This window comes from Elgaria multicarinata, chromosome 3, assembly GCF_023053635.1.
Source record: "Elgaria multicarinata webbii isolate HBS135686 ecotype San Diego chromosome 3, rElgMul1.1.pri, whole genome shotgun sequence".
NCBI classification, from domain to species: Eukaryota; Metazoa; Chordata; class Lepidosauria; order Squamata; family Anguidae; genus Elgaria; species Elgaria multicarinata.
In genome coordinates, this window is record NC_086173.1 from 84438124 (window position 1) to 84455424 (window position 17301).

Consider the following 17301-nt stretch of genomic DNA (forward strand, 5'->3'; position numbering starts at 1 on the left):
GGAGAAGTGGGCAGGGATAGGCAGATTATGCAGCTGCAGGGATGGCTTGTTTATGACTCGTTAGAGATGCGCACAAAAGCAAATTCGCAGCTACACATGGGGTGGATAAGGGAGTCCATTGAATGTGCGATGCTGCACAGAGATATGTTTGTGTTAAGAAAAATACACACTCTTGCCACCACAAGATGCTGATACATATCCAAAACATGTGGCAAAAATGGTGGCCGCATCCACTCCCACACACCTCTGAAAGGCCTGCACACACCCCTGACAGATGATTGGCTGTTCACTGAGCCAGACACTTGTGCTGCAGCAGCAGCTTTGCGAAGGGGGGGGCACACCAGCCGTGGACTTTGGAATTGTACCGAGATAGCCAGAAAAAAGTGACAAAAGCAGTCAGCGATATTCCGGGAAAGCTGAGGGGTGGACCTGAGTTCACTGTGAGAGGAGCTGTGCGTCATGTGGCCTGGCAGGGATGACTTCAATATTATTCTGGAATAAATGGTTGGTGTAGACACGGTCTCTATGTGAATCAGACTCAGGTCAATCAAGATTTTGGGCCATTTTTCTGTGTGACACAGAAGCTACTTCTCTTATATTGGTGGCAAACAAAGGGCCACTTCATAGGGAGGTCATTTCCATGTCGGAAAATGCAGACTTTGCAAGTGCTTTTTCTCTCTCTCTGCACGGCGGGTTCATGATTGCATGTGTTTGTGTACTTAAAGTGTATTCAAAACGACTTGCCTTTTCCCCCCCGGCCCCTTCAGCCACAGAAGGGAGACTTACAAAACAGTCTGAGGCCTGTCCCTGCAGATGTTAGCATTCAATTGACATTGCATAAAGCATCCTGTAAAAGTGGCCTCGACGTGGACCCTTGGAAGGGGCAGTCTGCACCTAATTAAGACTGTGTACAGGGCTGGCTGACTGCCAGCCTTGAGCTGAAGCCTGCTAGTCTTCTAGGAAAGGTGTAACCTCCACAAGGTCACGCGAGCTCCAGAAAATTGGAATTTGGGAGATGAGACAGCCTCATGAATGTACATGAGAGACTCCAGACAGCTAATTTTACTTGAGTGACTTCTATGTTTGTCAGTAATAATGGTCAATAAAAGTGTCTGTGTAAGCTGAGGCCAATGCAGTAGTTTACAGTAATATTTTGAAAGGAAAACAACAACACAGAAATTGGTACATGTGCCTTAAGTGAGTAAGGATCTACAAGTTTGTGATGATGGCCAGGTGGGGCGTTCCCTCATGCTCCCGATCTCACCATTTTAAAAATTCAGCATGGCATAGTGAAAAGAGTGTTGGACTTGGGTTAAAGGCACAGAGCCTCTCTCAGGAAAATGGTAGAAATGCTATCCCCTAGCCCCTTTTCCCTCCTTGGACTAGGAGATTCTTTTTCTATGCTCCAATGTGGCATTAAGGCCAGTTTTAATGCTACCACAACAGTGAGATGCTGCAGAAAATGGCTTCTGCATGGTTGGAGCTGCAACACTGGTGTGGGTTTACTTAATATGCAACCCAGGCAATCTGCATGGAAAGCAGAATCCTGGCATTATGACAGTAATGTAGAACCCCAGTCAAACAGAAGTACTTCTAAATAGTACCAATGTGGGAATGTTGGTCTATGAAGCTCAATATTATAAAGAGAGGAAGGGTGGTGTTGGCAGAAAGTAAGAGAGAAGAGGGTGGCTCCACCAGGGAATTGGGGTGTTTGCCTGTTCTCAATGGGGCTGCCCTCCCTCTGAAGGAGCAGGTCCATCGTTTGGGGATGCTCTTGGATCCATCTTTGTCATTGGAGGCCCAGGTGACTCCAGTGGCCCAGATCGCCCATTGCCAACTTTGGTTGGTATGCCAACTATGCCCGGTCCTGGATAGGGATAGCCCACGGTCGTTCATGCACTGGTAACCTCACAATTAGACTCCTGTAAAGCGCTCTTTGTGAGGCTACCCATGTGTGTGGTTTGGAAGCTGCAGCTAGTGCAAAATGCTGTAGGTAGGGTGCTCACGGGACACTTAGTTCTGCTTGTATAAAACCTGTATTAAAAGAATTGCACTGGCTGCCTCTTAGGTACTGAGCCATGTACAAGGTTATGCTGTTATCCTACAAAGCCCTCAGCAGCTTGGGACCAGCATACCTAGCAGACCGCCTTCCTTTCTATACACCCAGGCAACATTTACGATCTTCAGAGGAGGCCCTGCTCATCATTCCGAAATGAACGGAATGCCACCATGAAACCCCCTGGCAGCGGGCCTTCTCTGGAAAACCCTCTCTCGTGTGGTTCGGGAGACAGAAAATTTAACGTCTTTTAAACGCCTCCTGGAAACATACCTTTTTTACTTGTTTTATGGTTTTTAATTGTGGGCAGTATAAAAATGTAATAATTATAATAGATGCAAACTTCTTTTTCAGATTGGGAAAAATTTTCATTTTTAAAATACACACCCAAAATGCACACTTTCTCCTTCATAGGCTAAAGCATGCAAATGCATCTGGAAATGTGCACTTATACAAATACACACTTTTGAACATGAACGCAAATCTGGGAAATTGCGAAATTTCCCTGAAAACTTCCCTCCTGCTCGTGTTCGTGGTTATGGACAGGATATGTTTGCGAACAGGAACACAACTCTCATACACCTCTATGATGAAGTATCATGTCCTACCTTATTCACCTTTTTTCTATGCTAACTCTTCACCCCCGCCAAAAACCACCATTGTAATCTTTACTCCCACTATTTGTTCCAGGGCATTTCTAGATGATGGGATATACTGGGGATCACCCCGGGATCATCCCTGTGCATCCACGTGATGCACAGGGGATCCCAGGGGCAGGGAGGGATGATCCCTCCCTTGCCCCGGGATAACCAGGATGGCTTTAATCCCGTTTTTTCCTGCTGTCTCGGGATTGCCCGAGGTGTGGGCCGCCGTCCCGGTTTCATCCTGGCTCCCCCGGTGTGGGGAGGGAGAGTTTAAAAACAAACAAACCTTTATCGCTGGAGCACTCCTGTGCTCATTTTTTATATATATAAAAAATGGCGGGTGCGACATCCTCTTCCTCTCGGGACGTTGCATGCTGTGTGTAGACTCAAGGGAAAATCTTGCAATCAGCATATCGCAAGCTCCTCCCCCTGCACCTTCCTGGTGTAGACATGCCCCAAGAAGAGGGTTAAACTAGATCAGGGGCAGAAAGTAGATCTCCTGATGTTTGGGGGCATCTACTACCAACATTCCTGACCTTTAACCATACTGGTGGAGGCTTCTGGGAGTTAAAAGTCCAAAACACCTGAGATCAACCATCTGCCCACCCTTTGGTTACATGGCCAACAAGGTTCTTTCCGACTCTTCTTTGCTCTAGGTTTGCCTTTCACCAAGCACCCTGCTCGGTCAAGATAACTTGGGTTTTTAGTGTTCCCTGTCTTTACTCATCACAATTTGTGGTTTCTCACTTCCTTTAACAAGCCAGACTGAGGTTGAATCACATCTGCATGGCAGCTCTAACTTTATGGAGGAACTCTTCTTCTGTAGCCACATGGCAGTCTGAGCATTACTGTGGCTCCCAACTCCAAGTCCAGCTCTTTATGCATTATATTGTACAAACATCTTCATAGTCTCAAACATCTTTGAAAGAAATAGGTTTCTACTAGGAGCTTACTGCATTGCTCAACTATTTCTATCAGAGAAATGGGAGTACAGAATGTCTCTTCTGAGATTGCTGGTATATGCATGAGTCCTATGTGATGTTATATCCCATACAAATCCTCACTTGACAATGAAATCCCCAAGTGTTGAACGTACTTGTCTGAATCCAACCCTAATTTGATATTGGATGATTTTATTCAAATGTCTGTTTGCCCAAGATAACTTTTAACTTCAGTTTTCATGGGAACAATATGTATTCTTACAGGTACAGAATTTGCCTGCTTGGGTTTATTGTACTCCTCAACTACTAATCAGGGCAATTTGACACATGCCTGTTCTTCACTCAGTGTCTGTCTGTTCGTGATACCATTCAGGGGACACTGAGCATATGGGGTGTGGGGGAATGTAGGATTGTTGTGCCAAGTTCAGCCATCTGTGTACTCATTGGCACAGAGCCTACCACACATACAACTTGTACACATGTAGGCTCTCTCTCTCCTCACAATCAGGAACCCTGCATATGTTCAGCATATCTGCATATAGGCTCTCTGTAGAAGCGTCAATCAATGTGCAGAGGTTGCTGTGCCCCCCTCCCACTCATACAGTATTCCCTATTTAGTCACTTGAACAGGCTAATGACTTGTTTACATGAAGTACTATCAAGGAGAAAACAAAAATTTAATGACCCCACTGCCCATTCATTGAAGTCATTAGAAGGCATGCTCCTGGTGATTCCACATGGACCTATGCCTGATTGGAGTCCATCAGGAGAAGAGCCTTTAGTGCGGTGGGCCCTTTTCTTTGGAACTCTCTGCCCTGGAGGTCAGGCAGGTGCCAACACTGTGCTGCTTCTGATGGCTTCTGAAAACAGCTCTTTTCTACAACTGACCAGTTACCGTTTTTATTGGTATTCTGTTTTAAGTTGACCAATTTTAATATGCTATTTTAATCTTTCAAATGTTTTACTGTTTTATTCCTGTGTTCACCACTACGGAATCTATTTTAGATATGGAGTGGTATATATTGTAAATAAATAAACAAGAATCACCTTCATCCATACCAACCTGCCCACACTCTGAGATCAGCATTGGAAAGCCCTATTTGTGTACTTACCTGTAAGAGCAATTAGGATGGCAGGTACAAGGGAGAAGGCCTTCTCAGTAGTGGCCCCCTACTTATGAAACTCTGTTCCAATTGAAGTCCACCAGGCCCCGAAGCATGCACTGAAATCTTACCTGTTTACATTGGCTGGTAATTGAATTAAGGCTTTACTGGGTGCCATTCTATATATGGTGCTATCTGGTTTTAGCTGCTAATTATGATATTTTATTATTGTTTTCTTTATCATTGTTCTATTGTGTATTGTGGTTCTAAATGTTGTTGTATACTGTCGAGGGAGGGTTGATTCTAAAAGGCAGTCTATAAATATTTTAAATAAATAATGAACAAATAGGAAAACCATGCAAATAGAGTGTTCCTATTGACAGCTGTACATGCATATGAAAAAGGAAGCTTCAGAGAGAAAATGGCTGTTGAGAGCAGCAGAATAAACTCTGAAGGTTATATAATGTACTTTTTTTGTTCTTGGGGGAATTGCGGAAGGATGACTCTCACCTCAGACTTCTGCTTCTTTTCAAACGTTCAGTGCAATTATTCTTTGAGACAAGAAGAATGTGAGTGTCCATACAGAACAGCTGGTGGGTGTGTTTCTCATCCTGTACATATTTTCCTTCAGTATAGATTTGCCAAACACACTTGTGATGAACCATTGGGCTAAAAGGGAATTTCATGCTCATTCAGGCAATTGTCAATACTAAAATCATACTAGTAATTGTCTGTCTTGCATGGACTCGTCAATGCTTTGAGGACAGTCTCTTTAGTTGAGGATACCATGACACAGCTAAATTATGTTTTTAGAGCCCATTGAGAGGACCAGTACTTCCAGTCTGCCCAGTAGGGATGTGCTATGATGCATGTGAGTCCCCCACTTCTAGGATCCAGATTAGTCAGCGCACCCTACCTAAGTGGCTTCCTGCGTTTATTGATCTACCACAGTTTTGAGCAGTTCACAAAAATAATGACAATGAAACCAAGTTAAATTAATAAAATTAACCATGTTAAGATACTGAAAGCCAGAAAAAAACCTCCAGCACATCCAATCCCTTCCAAAGCATGCCTGGACAGGAATGTCCTATAGCATGTAGCAACACCTGCTTGAAGAGTGTTCGGAAACTGCAGCTGGTGCAAAATGTGGCAGCCAGATGGCTTCCTCGTGTGTGCTTTGCTGGCCACATTACACCAGTCAAACAGTATAGGCATCTGATCTGTTTCTGGGCACAAGTCAAGGTGTTGGTGCTTACCTATGAAGCTCTAAATTGCTTGGAGGCAGGGTATCTGAAAGACCGCCTCCTCCCATTTGAGCCTGCCCATAGTTTTAAGATCAGTTTCAGAGTTCCGGTTATGTGTCTCACTGCCAAGAGAGGTTAGGTTGGTGTGGACATGGGGCAGAGCCTTTTCTGTGGATGCATTAATACATTTTTTGTTTACCTAGCATTGGAGTGATTTTAAATCTAATCCTGTTCTCTGTTTTTAAAGATGTTTGCTTTAATTGGTTTATTTTGTTATTTGTTTATATGATATTGTTATATATGTTTTAATTAGTATGAAGTTTGCGGGGCTTTTGGGTGGAGCAGGAAGTGACTAATAAATACTTCGATAAATGCATAGATAATTGAAAGGACATTTGACAGAAGCAAGCTAATGTGGTATGAAATGTGCTTAGATTTTATTGATGGTCTCAGATGTATTGTTTAGAAATATATTTCACCTCTTGCCCCGGTTATTTGGGCCATCAAGGATATATGGGTTTGACCAAGTAAATATTTCAAATGTTTAGACACCCAATAAACTGAGAATTGACAAGACAAAGCTTCCATTTCCTTGATAGAATTCCACCAGTCAGTGCAAATATATCAACTCACCCTAGCAAGTTTCCATGTAGATATCCCCAGATGGACAGGGAACAGCCTTTGCACAAGTAGTACCCCTTATAGATCCAACAACTAGAACTGCATATGTACAGCCCTCTGAACATATGCTCAGCTCTTCCTCTGCTCAGCTCTTCATAAAGGTGGATGGGCAGCTGCTTCTCTGCCGAATGGCTGATGGTGTGTCGGCAGCCCCTTCCCTGGGAAATATGTGGATTGGCAGAATTTCAGCCTCTTTGAACGGGCTCCATGTGCATGGTGTCCTTTGGAACAGTGCTCTGTTTTTGTTTTGACAGATTCCACACTGGAATCTGTTTAGATGTGGAGTGGTATATAAATGTTGTAAATAAACAAATGTCAGAGATCCAGCTTCCACAACCAAAGAAAGATGCAGCGTTGTCTGTGAAATCTTACCACACATATTGGAATTCAACCATCTGATCTAAGACCTAATTGAATACCATACTTGCTTCAACCCTAAAGATCACTGTCGGTTTCTTTTTAAATTCTGTCTTCCATCTCTTCCTTCCTGTTTTAAACAAGAAGCTAATTTTAGCACTCAGTGGTTAATACATCTTGTCTACGGAGAAGTCCCAATTGAGTCTAGTGGCTATGTATCATTGGCACAGGCACAACTAATGTAATTAGAAACATTTGCCTCTGCAACATTGCCTTCCCTGCATTTCCCTCTGGGTGTCCCATTACAGAATGGTAATGCAGAAGATCTGTGTCTTCATATCTCTGTCTTCAGTATGGATGTTGGACTTGAATGGAGGGGGGGCTGGATGACCCTTCCCCCACCCTACGTTGGCTTGATGATGTCAGAGGGCATGGCCACACCCTTTGAGGGTAGTGCAACCCTCTCCAAAACTTGTTGATTCCTACTCATCTGGACTGACTAACCACCTACTGACAGTGTCTCTGTCTTGTCTGTATTGAGCCTCAGTTTATTAGCCTTCATCCAGTCCATTATCACGGCCAGACACCAGTCTAGTACACCCACAGGGTCACCTGGCTCTGAAGAGAAGGAGAAATAGAACTATGTGTCATCAACCTACTGGCCACATTACATCAGTAATGTAATGATGATATTGCTATTTTGGTGCCAAATCCAGACCTAAACATTAGTTGAAATGGACTCAGAAAAATCCGAGTCCTCCACAAGAGCTTGGATCTGGTCTGCTATCATCTATTCTGTGTTTTTAGACTTCGATCTCCTGCCACTGATGGGCCATCTGAAAAGTACTTGCCCCCTTCCCAGCTCTGACCTGAACATCTGACACCTATAAACATCTCTGAACCATGCTTTGTCCTTAGAGTAAGCAACCAAAGAGTGTCTGTCTTGCTATTGTCATTACAGCTTTCCTGCGAGCTGCTTGACACTCTACCACAGCGGTTCTCAACCTGTGGGTCGGGACCCCTTTGGGGGTCGAACGACCCTTTCACAGGGGTCGCCTAAGACCATCGGAAAACACATATTTCCGATGGTCTTAGGAACCGAGCTACATAATTTTGCTACATAATAGTAGCAAAATTACAGTTATGAAGTAGCAACGAAAATAATTTTATGGTTGGGGGTCACCACAACATGAGGAACTGTATTAAAGGGTCGCGGCATTAGGAAGGTTGAGAACCACTGCTCTACCATCATCTGTCTTGTTCTACATATTCTTATGCACACCTAAAAGTCAACTGCAGACATAAAATGTCTGGGTTTGGGGATCTGGCACATGTTCCTTCCTTTCTCTTGTGTGAATTCCCCTACTCCAGACCTGTTTGGTGTTATGCATAGGAGTTGCCAAACCAGCTTTAAATGAATCCTGGGATCATATAGTGATCTTATTTACCTGCTTTGGAATATGAAAAACATGGATATTTGCAATACCGCTAACATGTTTGGAAGCTTATATTCAAGCTTATATTCCAGTAAATAAATGCTAAGGTATATGTATTACAGCTACTGCAAAATATGTGGATGAAACTTCACAAAGTACAGCACATTCTTTGGGGTATTCCACATTATAGAGGGCGTGCCCTTTGGTTGGAAGTAAATCTAGTAGGTCTGGAAGTAGGTTTGGATAATTGTCAGCATATGTTTGGATAAATTGTGGATAAATTGGCGAAAGAGCAAGGGCAGCTAATGTGACATCATGGTATTTTATGAACTGTACAGGGAAAGAAGAGCTCTGTTTGGCTAATTAATGTAACTTTCCAGGGTTGGATGATGCAGGACAAAGGAAGAAATCATTCTCCCTTATACGTTTATACTTCTTTTCTGCTATGTGTCACCTGTTCCACATTTAACTCGGAATTACAAAAGTATGTTAGAATTCTGTCCCACCAACTACAAATAAGAATACCTTTGCTTCTAGATCAGTAATACATGAGATTTCATAAGCTGGTGGGTTGGTGGCTGTAGAGCAGGGTTGCACAACCTACAGCCCTCCAGCAGCTCCCCAACCCCTATTGTGTGGCTCCCCGAGGCTCCCAGATGCTGCCGTGAACATCCCACTCTCCGCCGAAATGGTCACACCACCATTGTGCTGCTGAGGCCACAGACTTGATTACAGGAAACTATTACTCATGGATCTTGATTGGTGAAGCTTCTAGACCAGGGGTGGGGAACCTCAGAGCGAATCTTGTCCTCCTAGGGTCCCAATCCAGTCATCTGGGGTTCCTCAAAAGGCCATATGTCTTTCCCTGGCATAACTCCCTTCTTGTGACCACTGATCATCTGGGTGTTTCACAGCTGTTGTGCAGTTTTTCCCCGTTCTAAAAAGTTGTAATGTCTCTCCCAAGGCTTCCTTGCTAACCGTAAAAGCTCTAAGATAAAATTGGCTAATTTCTTTTGTATCGTTGCCCCTCTTCTTTTGCCATTGGCCGTGCCCGCTTTGCCTTCGAGACGGTGGCCTAGTACTAATAATCAAAAAGCATTGTGCAGTTATTCTGGCTTTTTATCCTTAACATATTTTTTTTTTCTGGTAAGAAAAAAGACAGAAGGAATGGTGGGAAAACATGGGAGGGCTACAAATGGAAAATGACACTTGGACCCTCCCATCAAATTCTCTGAATGAGGCAGGGCGATTGCACAATAAAAGCCTCCCCTGGAAGCTGCTCCCTTGGCCAGTAAATTTAAACTTATTTTTAAATGCCTTAAAATGCAGTTAAAATTAACTTGGGGAGGGGAGAAAAGCCATACGACCAACATGTCTGTTTTACATTTTGAAATCAAAGTCTGATTGACTCATGAGTAAGTCTTCACTTAAAACACCCACCTAAGAAGTCAGGAAACTGTGGTTAGAAGGGATTAGGGTAGATAGGACAAACAACTTTGGTTTGAGCTTCAGCATTGCTGAGATGTAAATATCTGTAGCAGCTGAGCAGAACCATCCATATAGAATGCAAATGCAGCACTGTTACACAGAGTATACTAGTAGTTTGTGCAGTTTGCTGACTGTAAACATTGTGTCAAATGACCCTCTAGCAACTGACCTCAGAGCTTTCATTTCCGAAAAATGGATGGTTCTGTGGCATTATGAATCAGAGCTTACTTTTCCAGTAACTACACATTTGCATGAACATGGATGAGAACAAAATATTTTTAGAACCTTTGACATTGTTGGGACACTTGAAACCTATTTTATAAGAGTTTGAATATGTAGGAAGCGCATGGGCAATAATCACATCTATGTGCATTTTGCTACATGCACACTCAAATCAATACACATATGATGGTCATGTGAAAAACTTTTCATGGTTTTCCTATGCAACAATATTAACTGCTTAAGAAAAAAGAGACATATTTGTTCTTTTGGAATAGCACTAAAATGGTTGTTCTACTCACTTTGGTGTAGTTTAATAGATTTTATTTTTAATATCTCAGCTCTTCAGCGATCCCCACACACACCTTGGCCCAGCATTTAAATTTGCAGCAATATATATTTAGTTATCAGAAAAGTTTTTAATCTAAGAGGGAAAAATCCCTCCCCACTTCTCTCTCCGGTTAGTTTTTTAAACTAATCAGCTCAAACGTGTTATTTCAAGCCAGGTACTTTAAACTGCATGTCGATTTGCGTTTTGGTTAATGTGATGCACTTACGTTATTGTCTCTGCTCTCTCTGTCCCTTACTACATTGCTCTGGTTTATGGGAACTGTGAGTATTCGTTAGTTACTACTGTGTTAGTTACAACTGTAATATTCAGCTTATGAGTTTGGCATGCTGATGGTGTCTGGCTGTTTTGCTGCTGGCTATCTCTTCTGGACAAAATGACAGATGGGCTGCTGTTTGTGTTTTGGAAGAGTGATAAGTGGCAGAAGATGACTATTCCCATGGTTGACCATGTTGAGGACACTCCCATTGCAATTTATTATGCACTGCAACTGCCGCAAAACGTGATTACTTTCATGTAGGCGTGTTTGGTTGTTTGTAAGTATAGCTTGTGTCTTAGTGAGGAGGCCTGATGCAAAACAAATAGCAAATGCAGTAGTTGGCAAGATTGAAGGCTCTGCTTTAGTTTGAGTGATGTTACCAGGGCTTGGGCTGGTACATATTACACAGGGAACCCAGAAGAATTCAGAAACCATAAGGTCACTGCAGCAAATCTGGCTGAGAAAGGAGGCAAGAACTAAGTCAAGGAAATAGGTCAGGGAGCCAGGTTTTTTTTATTATTATTTTATTTTATTTAAGGATTTTTATGCCGCCATTCAGCCAAAAAAGGCTCTCATGGCGGCTTACAAAGGTATTTCTTGACAGTCCCTGCCCACAGGCTTACAATCTAAAAGACATGACACAAAAGGAAAGGGGATTGGGAGGGAGGAGGGTTGATAACGGTCTAGCTCCTGGGGTCTGGAAACCATCATGCCATCCCTCTAAGACAGAGTATGTGGAACCCAGCCTTGATAGCAGTTGGGGTATGCAATAACAGAAGAGAGTTAGGCTGAGCTGACAGCACAGTGTAGTCTACCAGAAATCCTTCTCAGAACCTATACTCACCACAACTTGAGCATAGGAAACTGCTTTATACTCAGTCAGACCATTGATCCATCTAGACCAATATTGTTGATACTGACTGGCAGAAGCTATTCAGGCTTTCAGGCAGGATTCCTTCCTTGCCCTACCTGGAGAAGCCTGGGATCAAACCTGGGACCTTCCTTATGCAATGCATGCGCTCTATCACACTGAGCTATGGCCCCATCAGGAATGTCTAGGATGGACACCTGGTCTGAGGGCCTGCTTAGTTAAGATGATGTACTAGAACAGTCACAACCAACTTCTGCATTCTACCAGGCTGCTCTTTTTGCACACCTGCAGAATTCTGAAAGAGATGTGTGATGTTACTGTCACTATTTCTTGAAAACCTTTCTCAGCCTTTTTACTTACAAACAAAAATGTAACAAATTTTGGTGGGATTGAAATGGCCCAGACAAAATGGCTTTGGGGTCCAGCGGAAGGGATGGCCAGTTGACTACCACTGTATTATGCGCAATGAAGCATCTAGTGTAGCAGTTGGAGTTAAGTGTCCAGTGATTAGAACAGCCCATTCAGACAGCCCAGAGCATAGGTGGTATTTGAGATATGGTTCTATACCTATGAGGCTCACTGTTTGCACTGGGACAGATACTAAGGTCATGGTTCTGTAAATATTCATAGGTTGCCATTGGCCACTGAGTGAATGTTTGGCAGAAAATCCATGTTTGCCTCTCCATAATGTGTGAAACAGTTCTGACGCCCATGTCAGCAAAAGAAATTCTATTATAGTTTTATTTTCCCTTGGGCCCCTTGTAAGTTAATTTTCAGCCTCTTCCACAGCTTCCCTTATCCAGGCAGACACATCCATTGGAGAGTTTAGACTGCCATCCTGAGTTTTGTGTACATTAGGTTCCTGGTCTGTTAGTCACAGCTCATTAACCTTCCCTCTCTCTATAAATAAGCCTTTGAGGAACGACGTCAGATCTTGAGAATTCTTTATGCTAAACTTTGGGTGGACTCGTCTTTAATCATCTCTTTGTGTTTAATTTCAATTTTGAACCAAAGTGCTGTCTAGACTTTGAGAGAATATATGGTTGGTTTCTTTTGTGGCCCAAAAGTACAATTAAGGAATACAGGTTTATGTGTGTGTGTGTGTGTTTCTTTATGAGAAAGTAGGGTAGCTGAGATTGAAAAGTGTACCAGTGGGGTGTTGAGATCTCCAGGAGTCAAAGAAAGCAATTTGCTCTAGGCAAACCATTTCCCACATGGAATATATAATGTCTAGACAATCAGTCTGGAGATTTCTGTGTAATTTTGCTTGGAAACTGTGACACATAATTTATTTGCTTCTGTAACTGAAGTGCAGGTATTTGTTTCACATGCTAACTCTCAATTACCTTCACATTTTTGGTTTTTTTTTTTTAATCCACTATTGATTTATTGGACTAAATCATGACATGCACATAGTTTTGGTTGCCCCACACACATACATAACAGTCACAGACAAGCTTGTGTACATTTTTATTTATATAATTGCTGCCCAGCTCTTGGCTATACTCGCTTCCAAGCCAATTCTACAAGTCAGGTCACCAGTCAACATACTATTACTCTTTGCAGTTTTGACACTGAGATTATATTGTCTGTTCTCTACTAAAAGCTGTAAGGCTAGAAATAAAACAACCCTGGGGAAACTGTGGGCCTGCCTTTCTTATTTTAAGAAAGGATAGCCTTTGTCTGTTGTTGCTTTTTAAAAAAATCATAGTAAGTGCAAGTGTTGTGAGGTTTCTTTTAAAGCTGGCATATACATTGTAGCTTAATTAAATTGCGGGTTACTAGAATGACTTAACAGCATTCAAAGGTTGAGAAAGAACAAGCCAGCAGCTGTTAAATATATCAGACAGTTCATTAGTGTGTAATTGACCAACTTTTCAGGCTTTTCTATAAAGCCTTAGAACATAACTAATTGGCTTAGCTGCTTGCTTTATATCACAGAGGTTACATTCGCTGCTTTACTTATCAAACTGCTCATAACATAGTTAGATGTCCCTCAAGCCTATTTAAATAGGTACAGAGGGTAAATAAAGCCATCTACATCCAGGGATAAATTCCTAATGTTGCCAGCTGAATGTCTCTATTACAATTCGATCCAAGGAAACAAAAAAGTGTGCCTCAAGGAGAGAAGTATTATTGCAGTACTGGGGCCTGTTGAGAGAGAAAACATTAGGTTGCTTCGTTAAGATAATAAACATAATGGAATCACAGTGTTATCCAAACATGATTAAACGTGGAGTAGAAGCCCAGCAGTTCCCAAAATAGCATAATCTGCTAACAAAACACTGCACTTGCAACTTCATTCCTTTCAAAGTGGACACAAGAGACTGTTACCAAACACTCTGGTGCTTTGGCAAGAGGCTCCATATGCCACAGCTAAACAGGAGGCCACACGGTTGAGATAAGAGCCTACAGTGTCAAGGCAATTTAAGAACACTGTTTGTTGACTTAGAAGTATGCCCCACTGTATTCAACAGGGCTTACATCCAGGTATGGTAAGTCTGCATAAGTAAGACTCAAGCCTGAATCTTACCAATTGTAGCTTTAACACAAAATCCATTATTTATGGATTGCAACCTAATCACATGGCATGCATGCTATGTGATTTATTTCATTTCAATACTGCCCAGTAGTAGGGTGACCCTATGGAAAGGAGGACAGGGCTCCTGTATCTTTAACAGATGAATGGAAAAGAGAATTTCAGCAGGTGTCCTTTGTATGCATGCAGCACCTGGTGAAATTCCCTTTTCATCACAGCAGTTAAAGCTGCAGGAGCTATACTAGAGTGACCAGATACAAAAGAGGGCAGGGCTCCTGCAGCTTTCACCTGTTGAAATTCCCTTTTCTCTACAATTCTTAAAGGTACAGGAGCCCTGTCCTCCTTTCCATATGGTCACTCTACCCAGTAGCCAAAGGCCTCTGGGTGGTTCACAAAAATTAAAGTGCAGTTCATAATTAAGCTGCATTGTGCTGACACTTCCCCCATCCTCAACTGCCAGCATAGGCAGGCCCCAGTGGCCAGGTGCCCTCTTTCACAGAGGACAGTCCTCTATTTGGAGGGCTCTCCTGTGCAGTTTAAAGATAATGAATTGTAAGAATTGTTGCCCATCAGCAGTGAACACCTGAACAGGCAGGCATACTGGTCAGTCACCTGGTCACAGTCCTCTGAACTATGCTGAGATGGACTGTATTTCTATTTAAATTGTAATAATTATTACTAAATTTGCATGTATATCAATTACTGTATGCAGATTGTATGCAAAACACAATCTTATTTTGTCCTCTTTTGGGGGTGATTCATAAGTGGCCACTCTAATGGTATTCTATAATCCAAGTGGCTTTGCACCTTTTGCAGAAAGGACTTAAGTATGCTGCATAACCCTGGTTCGCTAGACAGCTTCCATCAACAAAATCTAAGGAGGGGAAATAAGCAAATCTATATGTGTTTGAGAAATTTGCATATTGTAAAATGTAACTTTCAGCATTAGGTGGTAACTTTTGGCTATAATCTTGAAAGTTGTACGTTTAAGACCTGCTTCCTATGTAACATATACTAGAATCTGGAGTCGTTCAACGAGGCACAGTTTAGAATAGTGGCTACATGTTTGAATGCCACCCTGTGCTCCAAATTCCCTCCATGTGAAAAGACAGTATGTGAAGGGAAATAGTTCTAACCTAGCCTTCTCCTTGTCATGGTAGTTTTCTGTGTGTGGGATGGAGGCTTATGTTTAATATTGGAGACCATTCAAACATATGATCTACCACCTACAGTGGTATGGTTCTCAGAGGAGTGTATTGTGCTGTGTTTCTTAAAATGGACTTCACCTTCTGGCCAGTGTAATTCAGCCTTCCCCATGTTTTCGCCTGCATCTCTCATTAGTGCACCAATGGCCAAGGATGATGGGTGTTGTAGACCAAAACATCTGGAGGGACCCAGGTTGGAGAAGGCTGGTCTGATTGGACTTCAGTCCAATTGGTGTTCCATACAGACACTGCAACAGATAAGGATTGAATTATGGTTGGTCATGCAACTTAATATCCTATGGTTCTTTCTCATTGCAGAGTGATTGCCTATGAATGTTGTCCAGGATATGAAGAAGTTCCTGGAGAAAAAGGCTGCCCAGCAGGTAAATAAACTAAAGAGATATAAAATCTTGTGCAAATTTGTAAAGGTTAGGGTGTTGGTTCATGTATACTGATTCAGCCGATACCTTTGAGTGAAGAGGAGCAGAGGTCCTAATCTAGTACAGATTCCAGACATGTTAATATGAGAAGTGGCAGCTCTTTTAAACTCCAAGGACTACTGTTCCATATTGCCTTTTGGAAGTACAAAACACATTCATTAACCAGCAACACAAGTATTTCTTGAAATGTGTGTATTTCACTGGCTAATGAATACAGTATGTGGTGAGCAACTACTCTGCTGGACCCATCTTGTGTCCTACTGACATCTCAAATTAACATAGTGTGCAAGAGCTCCTATTATTTCATGTAATGGCAACATGAGAGCCCTTTTCCTTACTAGAAAACCTCCTTTAATAGGGAGTTGATTTGGAGTGGGCAAATAGCAGGAGACCCTTTCCCCACTTTTAGATTGTTTCTTGTGATTTGCCAGGAGAAACACGCACTTGAAAACCCACCAAGAAAAATGCTTGGGAGTGCAGTGTGGCATGGGAAATAATGAGTGGGGAAAGGGCTCCACTCTCTGGCTGCTTCCCCACTCCCAAAGCAGTGTTCCATTTCCCCCCTTTCTTTTAAAGACACAGGCTGAATGTTAGATCCATGCAGTTTGGCCCTAAGACATTGGCAGGGTCTGTGTCTCTTTTCTGGAATGTTCTTCAAGCTAAATCAAGACCTGTGCTATAAAAAGCAGCATGTGAAAAATCTTTCTGAATTAGAATCATAGAATTGTAGAATAGTAGAGTTGGAAGGGGCCTATAAGGCCATCGAGTCCAACCCCCTGCTCAATGCAGGAATCCACCCTAAAGCATCCCTGACAGATGGTTGTCCAGCTGCCTCTTGAAGGCCTCTAGGGTGGGAGAGCCCACAATCTCCCTAGGTAACTGGTTTCATTGTCATACTGCTCTAACAGTCAGGAAGTTTTTCCTGATGTCCAGCTGGAATCTGGCTTCCTGTTGAATCCACTGGGTTGAATCCAGACTTCATCATTCTTATAGTAGACCAGGAATGGGGAACCTGTTTTGGTCTGTGGGACCACATTGCCTTCCCCTGCAAGACCAGAGAGGAAAGCCAGATGATGTCCAGCCGTGGGACCATGCCACAAGCCCCCCTGAGGTTATTTGCCCCACCCATTAGGACTTTCTCCATGTAGAGAAAGGCCCAGAGTTCTTTGTCTCTCTCTGCATGGAGACAGGTACTTGGCTGGTGCCTGGAGAAGTGGCACCTCCAGGCCCTGGACAAGCCTGTGCCTCCTTTGTGCACCATCCCAAATGGGGCAAGGAGCAGTGCACTAACAGACTCGGCTCCTCCAAGCCAGCTTTGGGAAGACAAGTGCCATGAGAAGCTAGATTACCGCTGTTATCTATGATCTAACTGGGAAGGTGGGTAGAACATCTAAGTGAATCCCCACTGTTATTTCCTATCACATATTGGAGATAACAGCAGGGATTCCTCTGGGAGGTGGGGCTTGGAG

General features: G+C 42.8%; 1 protein-coding gene across 1 annotated transcript in view; it reads left to right on the top strand.

The window, feature by feature from the left end:
* The window catches only part of TGFBI (transforming growth factor beta induced), a 57240-nt gene that overhangs the window by 7888 nt on the left and 32051 nt on the right, over positions 1-17301 (top strand). Inside the window, exon 3 of the mRNA XM_063120765.1 lies at positions 15711-15775. Within this exon, the coding sequence (XP_062976835.1) occupies positions 15711-15775 (65 nt within the window). The remainder of the gene's footprint in view (positions 1-15710; positions 15776-17301) is intronic.